This window comes from Prionailurus bengalensis, chromosome D1, assembly GCF_016509475.1.
Source record: "Prionailurus bengalensis isolate Pbe53 chromosome D1, Fcat_Pben_1.1_paternal_pri, whole genome shotgun sequence".
NCBI lineage: Eukaryota > Metazoa > Chordata > Mammalia > Carnivora > Felidae > Prionailurus > Prionailurus bengalensis.
The window spans coordinates 45,999,949-46,013,258 of NC_057346.1; the positions used below are offsets into that span (position 1 = coordinate 45,999,949).

Here is a 13,310-nt window from a genome sequence, read left to right on the forward strand (position 1 = left end):
CTGTTTGTGAACTAAACACTGATATTATTTTGACTTTCTGCCATTACCTACCCTTGCTGAGGCCCCGATTATTGTCTTCTGGAAAATAGCTAGTTCAGAAATGTGAGTAAAATCCTGTGAAATGGAAGGCTTGGCATAAACGATCTTGCCTACTCTGTTGTGTCACAAAGGTGACAGGGCCACATTGTGAGGCTTCCCCAAAAGCAGAGCAACAGTCTTCAGGAGAGAAATGATTTCAACACTGAAAGCAGCTGGGGATACTGACTTACTGTAAGATATAGTTTAAGATGTGTACCAATATAGTTAACAAATTATTTTACTGGTCAAGGACTATGGTGTAAATGCCTCCAAATCCAAAATTTTGCAAAAAATCAAAATCAAGAAATCAGGTGCTTTACAAAAGGAGCATCTTTTTTTTTTTTAATTAGTTCTATGTGTTCAGTGAACTTCTTTTCACACCAAGCAAAAGCAAAAAACAACCCCCACCCCCGCCCCAAATACCAAACATAGGGATGCAGACTGTCTTCTTCCTCAGGCTAGATTCCTGCTAGATTCCAAAGCAAACTGTACTGGAGCTCAGAAGAATCCTGGCGGGTCCTACATCTCTTTGCTACGCATAGTATTTCTTTTGTGACTTGAAGAAAGCACCATGACTGTACTTTTCTTCAGTGTCTTTTCAGGATTATTCTTCCGAAAAGCTCAAGAAACACAAACCAAAAGCCACACAGAGAATATCTAAGCATCAGTGCTGTATCTGAATGTCCTCACAAATAGTCGCAAGCCAGGCCGTTACCTAAGGTATAAGCCCAGCAAACATCTGCCCTATAATCCATTTGCTTTTTTTTTCTCCACTGATCCATTCAGAAGATGTGCTCAGGCTAAGATGCATAAAATGAAAACATAAAATAAGTCAAATTCTTTGCTTTAGAAACTGTGATTATCATATTGATAAAACATTCACAAAGACATTGACAGGAGTAGTGATTCTGATCTGCTTCTCATTCTCCCAATTTCCAGTTTTGCCACTGTACTTGATCATATGTGCCTGTAGCCTAAAGCATCCCAGTAAAAGAGGCCCTTTTAAAGCTAGTGGGGAAAATGTCCTATTGGGTTTTTCTTAAAGCGCCATCCCAGTATTTTTACTATAAAGTAAGTAAAAGAGGAAAGCTTCCAAGCTGCACAAGTACATAGCTCCCTGAAACCACACTGAAAACTATGTAGAATAATTTTGATTAGGTTGTAGGACTGTGCCAGGCTCCAAACAAGTGGTTATTCTGTTGTGACATCTGCCAAGCAATACGTCCATTGTTCTCTGGAATTTAATTCATTTTAAATCAGTCTATCCAAATGATAAAACATGAGATGTGCTATACTCCAGGGGTAAAATGAAATGATTGTTTTTGTGTGACCACAACCGTTAGCTGGGAAGTGATACAGCCTGTTCTAATTAGGCCCCGATTATTGTCTTCTGGAAAATAGCTAGTTCAGAAATGTGAGTAAAATCCTGTGAAATGGAGGGCTTGGCATAAACGATCTTGCCTACTCTGTTGTGTCACAAAGGTGACAGGGCCACATTGTGAGGCTTCCCCAAAAGCAGAGCAACAATCTTCAGGAGAGAAATGATTTCAACACTGAAAGCAGCTGGGGATACTGACTTACTATAAGATATAGTTTAAGATGTGTACCAATATAGTTAACAAATTATTTTACTGGTCAAGGACTATGGTGTAAATGCCTCCAAATCCAAAAATAGTATACCTGCCTAAGAAGTATCATGAAATTTCCTAAGGGTTGTATGTGGTAGGGAACACTGCCATCTGGAAACATTAATGATTAGGCATTAAAAAAAAATACAAGAGGAATCTCAGGAAAAAATACACATACATACACACATAAGAATTTAAGAATTTATATCTCCCATATGCCACATACTTAATATAAACCTTTGAAACAAGTTCAGATGAAATAAAAATCAAAGTTCTCAGAAAATAAAAGATTAACTTAATTGCTAAATATTCCCTATCATCCCAAACATCAGCATGTTTTTTTTTCACTTCTATGCAAAAGAATGCCTTTAACCTGTTTAAATGCTATATGATACACAAACCGGTTTTCAAATAAAGCCAGTCATCTTGCAATTTTTAAAAATCAGGTAAAAGATAATTATGACACATTACACACACACACACACACACACACACACACACACACACACACAGTCACACACACCAATGACAAAATTTGGCCTGTCCTAAAATAAGTACATGGAGACCACTAAGTGCCGCCAGGAAGGAACCCTGGGTCACCCCTCCCTACAATCCAGGTAGTTTCCTTTAATCCAATAGCAAATCTGGGCATATTTGAGAGGGGTGATTCGAACAGCCACGTTGAAATCCTGCGGAGAACCATTCATGTCTACCCACTGGTGCCCTGAAAAAATGCCAATAATTTTTCTCTCCCACTTCTGCTGCTGTCGCTTCCACATCCTCACATAGACCCCGGACCCGCTGGCCCCGGGCTGGGCATCACACTGCTGGTAGAGCAGGTCATAAGTCTCATCTTTAACGTCACAGAAGCGGTACACCAAATTGCCTGGTCGATCATTGTCATAACCAGAGAAGTGGATTCTGCCCCCCGGCAGCTGCTTGGCAGGAGGGCTTACCCCAATCTTCATGAACTTTCTCTTGTGGGGTTTTTTCAGTTCCAGGAGGGCATAGTCATAATCCATACCGATGTCGTTGGCATTGCCTTTGATCCAGCCCTTGGGCACGTGGGTGCGTTTCACCCGGATCCACTGAAACTTCATCTTCTCCGGCATGGCTGAGCTCGAGTCGTTGGCTCCTCGGCCACCATCTTTAAACTTGGGTTTCAGGAAGCCCACTCGAAGTTTCTGGGTTCCCTTCACGTAAGTTTTCCCATCGTGTATGCAATGGGCAGCTGTGAGCACATGCTTCTCTGCCACCAGGGTGCCCGTACAGCCTGTAGATAACTTCACTGATGTTGAGAAGGGATAGTTGAGCAAGAAGTCCTTCCCAAAAATGCTGAATCTGCTGTCATAGCCATAAATCTGCCGCTTCCTCCGAGACTTGCCTGAAGACTCTTGTCCCCCACCACTGCTGAGGACATAAATGCCCACCTGGGTCTCGGTGCGGCTGCCATTGGCATAGAGCGTTTCATAAGACAGGTACCGCTTGGCCTCTTCATAAGTGGGCAGTGGAGTCCCCTTGTGACACTGGGGTCCACACGAGGAGGACACCTCCAATTTGGCTTCAGCCCCGAAGTCTGGCTTGCCTAAGTTGAGGGTGGACTGGGGCAAGACCACAGGGAGGCGGTAAGCAGGCCAAGTGGGTTTCCAGTGGGCACCATAGGGGCTCACCTGCCCCACAGCACAGAGGAGGAGGAGGAGGAGGAGGAGGAGCCCTGGAATCCCCGCCATGCTGAGCACCACTCTGTAGGAACAAAGATAAGCAGGTCAGGAGGGCAAGGGGCTCGGCACCGACTGACTGAGGAAACAGCCCGGCAGCATGCCTGTCATTGTTTCCAAATCTGTGAACTGTCCCAGGAATCAGGGTGTGGAGACGAATCCCTAGATAATGGTCTCACTTACAACACAAAGTCTTGACCTGGGAACGTTTTTTTCGTGCTCAAAATGAATGGGTGTTCATTCCCTTCTGTGTTGAAGATGCCCCCAGTGATGGCCAACTGGGAGGCGGAGTGCAAACGTCATTAATCCCCAGATGAGCTGCTTGACCAGCCCCAGTTTCTGTGTAATTTTGAACCTTCTTTGGGCTGGATTCTAAATGTCTGCCCTCTCCCACCTCCCTGATCCACCTGCCTTTCTTTCCTTCTTTCTGCTCATTCTCAGTACAGCATGTGCTTGGAAAATCCTCAGAACAACTTGCTCATGCAAATTCAAATTACGCAGCTGACTGAATGACCTGGGCATCAAGGAAGGTTATAGCTCCACAGCATAACACTTACTGGGATTCATCTCAGTGGTTCCAAAGAGGGCACGAGACTTTTTTTTTTCCTATGAATTTAAAACAAACTTAACTACTATAAATTTAGTTCCAGAGTAGCCAGGTCTCTAACAATCAAGCTATTCCTCCTTCCTTTGGATTTGGTTGTATACTATCAGGATCTCTGTCAAAGATCTGAAGCTCTAATATTGCCTCTGTTATCACGTTGTGAGCTTTACTGCTGGTTACTTTTCAGGTGTTTGTATCTATGTTCCTGGCTCATCCGAATCACTGGAATTTGGGCTTCTGCTAGCACTCAACAAAAACTTATTGAACAAGTTTATTGAATGAATACTTGTACTAATGGAAGAGTGAATGAATTAACACGGCTAAAAAACCCCACAGTTTTGAATGATGCGCACTGAGTGCTAATGACAGAGATGGATGTGGATGATGTGGTAACTCAGGGAAAAGGCATGAAATCCAGGTGTGGGGAGTTACAAGAACAGAGGAGCCATTTCAGGGGAGGTGATGCTGGAGACGGGTGTTGAAGGTAAAGAGAAGGTGGATAACATAAGGCAGTGTGAAGGGGACACTTAGAGGGGACAACAGTATGCAAGGACACAGACATGCAACAGTGGAAGTCATTTCAGACATTTATTGTATTTAGCTCAGCAAGGGTGGGAGAAAGGGCATGGTGGGGCAGCAGACAAGAGCCATATTATGCAGAGCTCTGTATACTAAATGAAGGAGTTTGGATTTTATCCTGACGTGTATGTTGAAAGATCTGGATCAATCATCCCAAAAGAAAAACAACATTAAAAACAAGATTGGGAGTACTTTCATAAGTATTCAAGCACCGGATGGCTCTGACTAGCTGTGAATCTTCTGTTCAGGAGAAGCTGATGGAGCAGGTAGAGTAATTTGTTCACAGTGAGGCATTCCCAAAAGGACAGGCAGAGGTTAGGTCTCAGAGGCTTTGTTATCTAGCAGGAGTGACGAAGAAAGCATTTTCTCATCCCCCTTCTCTTCCACTTTGAGAGTACAGACCTGCCTGCAACTTTTGGATGTCTTTTGCTTTCTTTCACATCAAACTGGAAAATCCCACTGATGTGATCTAGACCAGCTGAGCATGACAATCCACACTCCCAACATCACTAAGTGAGCTTGCCCCATCCACTGCTGAGATCTTTCTGCTTGATTCTTTCTTTCTGATTCCACTTCTGTCAGAGAAAACAGGGATGAGCTAAAAAAGGAATGAGCTCCTGGAAAAGGCAATTCCTTGGGATTTCCTGATTGTTTGAAATTCTTTCTTTCTCTTTTTCCAAATAGGAAGAGTCCCTGGGCCCTTCTATAGGGAGGAAATACATCTACTTCTTTCTCTAAATCCTTAAAACCATAGGGCACATGTGTGTGCGCATACAGGTGTTTGCACATGCTTGTTGTGGGGGGAGTGAGGGGTGGATACAATCCTGACTAAAGGCTCTAAGTAGATGAGGGAGGGGATGCTAATGCTAATAAAGCCATCCTCCCCAAAGGGGACTTCGGGGGTGGGATAGGTGTGGTGAGGACAACCCTTAAGGAAACTTCAGGAGATGGCTCTGTGTCTGATTATCCCCAAATCCTGGCTGAGGACCCAGTCCGTAAACATATCCAGGTCCTGGACAGCCTCTCCTCTATGTAAGCTGCTGTCCGCGTAACTAAACACCGCCCACACCAGAATACCTGCCAAGTGTGATATGTACTAGGAGCGCCAGGTCTTGGACCCCTACACGCCACCTCTTCCTCCCTTTGACTAACACGGAGAATGCTGTTGCCTGCTGACACTGAGCAGCAGACGTGTTGGTCTCACATGCTCATCATCTAGAGCCTGCATCTTCGAATCTCAATCGGAAATATAAGTGTTAATTGGATCCTGGGAGTGCAGAGTCTGGACTATCTACTGCAGCAGAACTGCTCCAGTGCCATCTGTCTTTAACCCAACACAGAAACACCCATTGACAAGGGTGTCAGGGAAGAGAATGGCAAGAAAGAGTCTGAAACTAGTTCAAACACACTTTAAAATAATATATTTGACTAGGAACCCTATCTTAATGAATTATCCTCCTCTTAGGCAGAATTAACTCTAATCTCACTTTTCTAAGTGCTTTGCCTATATAGCAAGCCTGTTTAAAAAATGCTTTCAAAGTCCTTGAAGCGTGTTTCACTTCACAGTGATGTTATGGCTTTTTTTTTTTTAATGTCTGCCTTTCAAACAGAAAAAAAAAATGTTTTGGAACCTAGTGGGTCTGGAGAAATGGAGACAAGTCTTTTCCCGGGTGTGAGGGCTGGGCAGTCAGCTAGGCTCTCTCAGTAGCCACAACTTCAGTGCAGCCTCCCAACATACAGGATCAAATTTGTTCCTCAGAGAGATGACAGACAACTGTGCCAAGGACCTTTGGGGTCATTTACAAATCACAGAACGCTGGGAGAAAATGCTAAAGAGTCTACTGCAGATTATTATTAGGATATGAATATTCTCTATCGAATATTGATATTCTAGGTAGATGGGGCACCTAGGTGGCTCAGCTGTTACGCAATGGACTCTTGGTTTCAGCTTAGGTCATGATCTCACAGTTCAAGTGTTGGAGCCCCGGCTGGAGCTCTGCAGCTGGCAGTGCAGAGCCTGCTTGGGATCCTCTCTCTCCCCCTTCCTTGCTCATGCTGTCTCTGTCTCTCTCAAAATAAATAAATAAACTCACAAAATAATCTAGGTAGAATATCCAATATTCATTAAATAATATTACTAATTCAGACCCCTTACAACTTAAATTCTGATCATTTAGCCAGTGAAGGAGAAGTCAGCCATCTATAAGTAAAGGATTGCTAAACCAACAGGGTAGGTTGAAGCTTTAATCCTTTAGAGATAAACTTTTTAGGTACCTCAAAAACACTAATTTCTAGTAGTCTGAAATATTGTCCCCAATGTTCCTATATTATTGCTTAAACTCATTAACTTTTGTGATAAGACCTTGTTCTGATGTTTCATATCTTGATTAAATTTTCTTTAACTCTGAAAACTATAAAACTGCATTAAAAAGACTTTAATTCAGATTTAGAAATTAATGCAGACTAATTCAGGTCAAATTATTCCAACTTACTAAGTTTTAAATTTTATTGAAATATTGTATAAGCTTCAGGTGTACAATCTAACAGCATTTAAATAACTGATTGTAAATTGGCTCCCTAATGGGTTTAAACTGACACCTGTACTAAAGGTTACAAACTTTATAAGCTGCTCCCCCCCACCCTTATTCAAATGTGTGTTTAGGGTAGTTTAGAAACTATTCTGAATAGCAACCTGAACTGGATGATCTCTTTAGTCTTTTTAGTGCTGGTCATTTCAGGCCCGGGATTCTCTAATTTTATAATTTTCCAGGGTCACAAAAGTCCAGGGCAAGCACCGTGTTGTATACAAACAGGGTCCGCACCATCATTTACTGCTCAGGAGCTTACTTTCACACAATTAAAGAGGAAGGAGGGAGAGGGAAAAAGGAAAATGTATCTTGTTAATCTCTCGCCTATCTGGGAGACCAGATTTCCCTCATCAGTTGGCCAAGAAAACAAATGCTTCCAGCAGAGGGCAGCTTTCAAGAATGGAGTAGAAGAATGGTTGGGTGTGCTGGCTCAGAAAAGTGTGAGGGGGAAACCTCACCCACTAAGGCCCTTTCCCTAGGCATTCACACCCTACCCTGACCCCTTTCCCATTATTAATACACCAACGATAACCGTGATGCTTAAAAATTAGGGTGATAGTTTTGCATTAATTTCTCAACTCACCTGATAATAATTTCCTGAATAATTTCCCAGGACACAATTACTGTTTCCATTTTTATAAACTCAAAGCAAGCCTGCACTATGCCCCTTTAAGTTTATTTAAACAAACACTCTGGGATGGAAACAGAATAAAAACATTCATATCTTGAGGCACCTGAGTGGCTCAGTCAGTAAAGCTTCTGACTTGGCTTTAGCTCAGGTCATGATCCCAGGGGTCGTAGGATCGAGCCCCGAGTTGGGCTGAGCATGGAGTCTACTTGGGATTCATTTATTTATTCATTCATTCTCTCTCTCTCTCTCTCTCTCTCTCTCTCTCCCTTTCTCCCTCCCCTCTTCTTTCCCCTCCCCCTCTCCCAGGCTCTCTCTCTCTCAAATAAAAAATAAATAAACATTAATAATCTCATTATTGGAAAGGTAACTGATGGATTACATAACTTTAAATTCTCTTGCCTTCACAAATGAATAACTTTATCCAAATAGAACTAACGAAAATATGCACACTTAAAAAAAAAGAATGAAGATTTCCAAATCTTATCCTCACTATATATAAATCCAGATGAAGAAAATTCAGGCCTACAACGTTTCATTTCTAGAAATAAGCTTTTATTGGCTAAAGATTCCTCACATATATAATTATCTTTTTTACATTTAAAAAGATTATATACATATTTATTTATTTGAAGTAGGCTTCACACCCAGTGTGGAGCCCTACAGAGGGCTTGAACTCATGACCCTGGGATCAAGACTTGAGCTGAGATCAAGAGTCCGACGCTCAACCACCTAAGCCACCCAGGTGCCCTTATCTTTCAAAGTTCTCAGCTAAGTATCCTCATGTATCGCCTGAATGACAAACAGGATGAAAAGTTAAGGTGTATTACTATGTTTAGTAATACAGAAACTAAGAAAAGGTAAGGTGTATTACCATGTTTAGTAATACAGAAACTATTCCAGCTCTATCTGCTGCATAAGAGTTACACATTCTGTGTTTTATCACTCAATAGGAGCCACTGTCCTGCTGTCCACTGTCTACAAATATTTATAGTTTATGAGGATGCTGCTGCTTTATGGTCCACTAATCATCTTATGGTGAAGGGACCTTGCACATCATCAGAGACATACAAACAACATCTATCTGCCTGGAGACCAGACACTGGAACCTCTCTGTCCTAGATCTGCACCTTAGTTTTCAAAACTGCAACAACACAGGTCTCCTCAAGAGGGCAAGAGTTTGGGGGAAGGATTTAACTCCTACAGCAAACAAGTGCTGGGCAAAAGAAAAAAAAAATCTAATCCTCAGGACATACATTCTCTATTGTACAACAGATGAATTCCTGTGACCACTATAAACAGTAATGTCGAAACAAACAGTGGGAAAGTCTGTAGAGATAAAAGTTTTGGACACCATCTGGAAGGATAACAAAGGGTTTTCCATGGAATCTGTGGCCAGGAATACTGAACAGTGAAACCATGCTAATTCCTAAAGCAAATACCCAAAAACGAACAAAGCTCTGTGAACCCTCTGAGCCAGGCTTGCTCTCATTTTCCTGAGTCACAGAACCTGTTAAAGGAAAACAGACCTAATCACATACTGGTTTAAGAATTATAGCCTGTACAGGAAAGAAATGCAGGGCGTTTACAAGCCCAGCCACCCTAAACATAACTTGTGGTCAAACGAAGTTTAACTTTTTCTCAGATTTTAGGCAAAATGAACTACCCTGGTGAGCTCGGGACAAACCTGGTGACAGAACAAGAACAGAGTGTATAAAATTCAGTGGTGAGACTAGGAGATGTGAATTCCCCAGAGTCAGGGGGAGTTATGCATGAATAAGGCCTGGTGGACTGAATCCTAAGGGATCAATGAGAAGAAACATGCAGGAGAACTTGAGGCTATTAAACACTGCAGACCGGGGCCAGTAATGTTCTCAGACCCACTAATGGGCACTTTGGCACTTAAACTACAGACAGAAAAGTGCACCCATATTCACCATCTAACTGAATAAGTTGTCAGTGTTACAAAAATAGGATCTCTATTAGTTACCTAGGAAGCTTCCTTTTCAGTTCAGGCACAGGAAAGCATGACAAGTTATCTCCTGACTGTTTAAGTGGGGAAAACACAGGTGAAGCAAGTTACTCAAATGCAGAAGGTGTGCCTACCACCAAACTTTCCCAAGTAAACATAGTGGCTTTTGTAGCATCTCCTAAATTCCTTCTCCCCACTCCACCTCCAATCTACTCCTGTCAGACTTGTGGAGAGACCCAGAGTCCTACCGCCTGTTTAAAACGTCTTGGACACCAGGAGGATCCTGAAACAAGTGCAGTAAATACCCTCTATTAATTGGCATTATGCTTTTGGCCACAGCTGACTTCAAACTATAAATTCAACCCCTTCCAGCAAAGCCACTGGCCCATCTGCTCCTGAGGAGCACGTAGGGACTCCTTATGTTCCGTTTCAGGGGCTGAGGGAAGCCAGACCATCCCAACAACAGATCCTGAGCAACCTGGAGCGTTCCACCAGCCAGGGGCTGTTTCTTTTTCTAAAGTCTCCGTGGGTGTCCCCGAAAGGACAATAAAACACCCAGGATTTTTATCAGCTGCTTTTTCGTGAGATGCTGGAAAGCAACCCTAACTTGTATTCTGGAGGGAAATGGTGGTTTTCCCTCATTGAGATAATTATTCTCCCTTCTCTTTTAAAACAATTTTTAAACTTTTCAAACTTTTATCTAAAAGTTAACTCGGGATGAATGTCCACAGGCCGTAGAAGAAACATTTGCCTCCAACAACGATGATAGTTCACAGATAGTTTACAGGGAAGCACGCAGTCATCACCCAAGGCTCCAGAAAAAAGATCCTATCCTAATCCCCAACCTGTGTTTGCTTGCCCTTTCTTTGCTGGCTAGGATGTGTTCATCATCACGTGCCCAGAGTTAAAAATTAATTCTCGGATCATGCTGGAATACACACACATGCAAAACTCAAAGAAAGTAAGAGGTGGTGGTGGGTGCGGGAGTGCGCGTGCGGGGGAGGTGGGGGTGTTGTCACAGCCCAGCTGCAGGCGAAACTGCCCAGAGCCGGCTCTTTCCCTACTCCCACCCAGCATCCAAGATAGCACTTTCAAATCCGTCCTTCTCACCCGCTGCACGGTGACACTGCGTGAATGCTAGCGCCCCGCAGCCCCGGAGTCTCCGCGAAGCTCCCAGCCCGGGTCCCAGCCCTCCAGCCCCGAAGGCGGCCCGGCGGGGTCTCGGGTGCCCCCCGCACGCAGCCCACAAGTCACCCCGAGCCGCGCGCACCGGCCCTTTGTCCCGCTGCTCTCGGCGCCGCGCTCCCCGCGCGTTCCGGCGGTGCCCCCAGCCCGCGCCCGCACTCACCCGCGCCGAGCAGCCCGCCGGGGCCGCGGCTCGCCGCGCCGTTCAAACAGGTGTGGGCGCCGGGAAGCCGCGTGCGGCTCCCATGCCTGCCCCGCGGCGCGACCGAGTGCGAGCAAGCGGGCGGGCGAGCGGCGCCGGCAGCGGGCGGGTCCGCCCCCCGCGCCTCGAGAGGCCCGCCCGCCCCGCCTCCGGCCTCGGGGAAGCCGCGCGGCCGCCGCCCGCCCCCCACCCCCGCACCCTGCCCGCGCACCCGCCCCCGCCCCTCGCCTCCGGCCCTCCCCCAAGCGGGGGTCGCCGTGCGGTCCGCGCAGGTGGGCCCCCGCGGCGCGGCGGCTGTCGCCGGTCCCGGCCTCTCCGCGCCAGTCCGCGCCGGTCTCGCGGAGGGCCCGCCCGGCCTGGGAGCCGCGCGCCTTCACCCTTCCGGCACCGCGCACCCCCGCGGCTCGGGCGCAGCCTCCGGAGCGAGCCTCGGGCCTTCGCCGCCTGCACTCAAATGCCTGCTCGCGAAGACCGGTTGCCCCCGAAGGTGGTCCCCCAACCCCAGCCTAGCGCTAAGAGCGCGGGCTACACCTGGGGCGTGGGGAACACCTCGGCAAATTGAGGAATTGTGGAAAATCTGTGCACTTGAGTTTTTAGGGGATGACCGAGTTCCTTCCCCGTCACGCAGTTCCTCTGAGGAACGCCGAGCTGCGTCCCGGTGGCAGGACCAGCAAAGCTTGGCATCCCTTTCGGCGCTCGGTGGGTGCGTAGGGTCCGGGGCACAGCAGGGCTGGGTGGCTTCCAAGTGGCGGGCGGGCTGGTGAGCCCACCGCCTCAGCTTTGCAGAGGGGCACCAGCTGGTGGAGCCACCTCCTCGCCCGGCGGGCCTGCTTCCTTGAGTCGCTGCTGGGAGCCCAAGTTCCGGGTCTCCCCCAGCCAGGCCCGTGACCACTCCATATAGGAACCTAGGGCTAGAGCTTTCCTCTTCACTCCCAAGTACATCAGTATTTAACAGAGATGACGATTTATTCAGTGCCTTCTATGAACCAGCTTTACAGATAAACAGTTGCGGCCAAGTTGAAGATAACCAGTTTTAGAGATAAGGAATTTAGAGATAAGGAAGTTTACAGAATTTTAATGACCTGCCTCTGCACATTTTTTCTTTTAGGCCTCTTAGCTGTCCTTTCTCCCATCAAAGTCCAAGCTCTCAGAAAGGGAGGGCCTAACATGCTATTTCACACCAGGGTGTTAAGGGCACACTAATGATTTTGTGTTTGCAATTTTAAACAGGAAAGCCCCCAGCAAGTGCTGTTCTGTTTCTCAAACGTGAGAGAAACCGATATATCCTCCGCTATTTTAGAGACAAAATGTTCTCAGGCCTCCCCGGTATTGGCTTAGTTTCTTTTATAACGTTACCTATATAAACATTAAACTGGATATAATGTTATGTTACAGCTTATGAACAATTCTGGAATAAAGCCAAAACAAGTTTATAAATTAAATATGAAATCCCCTCCCAGAACAATAACATTAAATTAGCAATGTTTACTCGACTACTACCAGCATCATGTGGTACTGACTGCCCAAGTATGGGTACATTTGAGTTTTGTCTGCTCTGTCAGTTCTCATGCTGTGTCAGGTGTCAGATACTGACACGGTTTTCTCTCATCTTTCCTCAGTTGCAGCTACCACACCTTTGTTCACATCCTTTGTCATTATAACATTTGGCTTTCACTTGACTCTATTATACCATTTAGAGGTTAACTTTCTGCTATTCCTTTCTTATTAGCATAATGGGTAAAGTTATAACTCTTGGCCCCAAGGTGTAGCACACATAGACTTTGAAGCTGTAAGACAGTTCTTGGTATTAGATCGTTATGCCAACGCTCCAGAATGTGTTTATATTCATTTTATGTGAAAACTATGAAAAACGCGCATTATGGATCTCCAAGGGTCTGTAGCTCCCAATGGGAGAAACTGCATTAAAAGCCAAATACCTTCCTTAATAGAGGAGCTGGGGTCAGAACTGGAAGGAAGAGAAGAAAGAAGAGACTTCTCAAGCATGCTTGAGTTTCATTAGTTTTACTCCAATTCAACAAATATTTATCGAGCACCTGTTACACGCAGAGAATAGTGGTAGGTACCAAGTTAAAGAGAGAGCCACAGGAAGACGGAACAGCCTGGGCTC

General features: G+C 45.4%; 1 protein-coding gene across 1 annotated transcript; it reads right to left on the reverse strand.

The window, feature by feature from the left end:
* Positions 1-1,893: 1,893 nt before the first annotated feature.
* Positions 1,894-11,337, reverse strand: PRSS23 (serine protease 23). The gene is made up of 2 exons (XM_043579985.1): positions 11,144-11,337; positions 1,894-3,449 (listed from the first exon to the last, which is right to left on the reverse strand). Exon 2 carries the CDS (start codon positions 3,434-3,436, stop codon positions 2,303-2,305), a length of 1,134 nt encoding a protein of 377 aa, XP_043435920.1. The 5' UTR covers positions 3,437-3,449; positions 11,144-11,337; the 3' UTR covers positions 1,894-2,302.
* Between the last annotated feature and the right edge of the window lie 1,973 nt (positions 11,338-13,310).

What these genes read in the sequence shown, in the direction of transcription:
- PRSS23 (XM_043579985.1), bottom strand. Translation starts at nt 3,436, where the DNA reads ATGGCGGGGATTCCAGGGCTCCTCCTCCTCCTCCTCCTCCTCCTCTGT.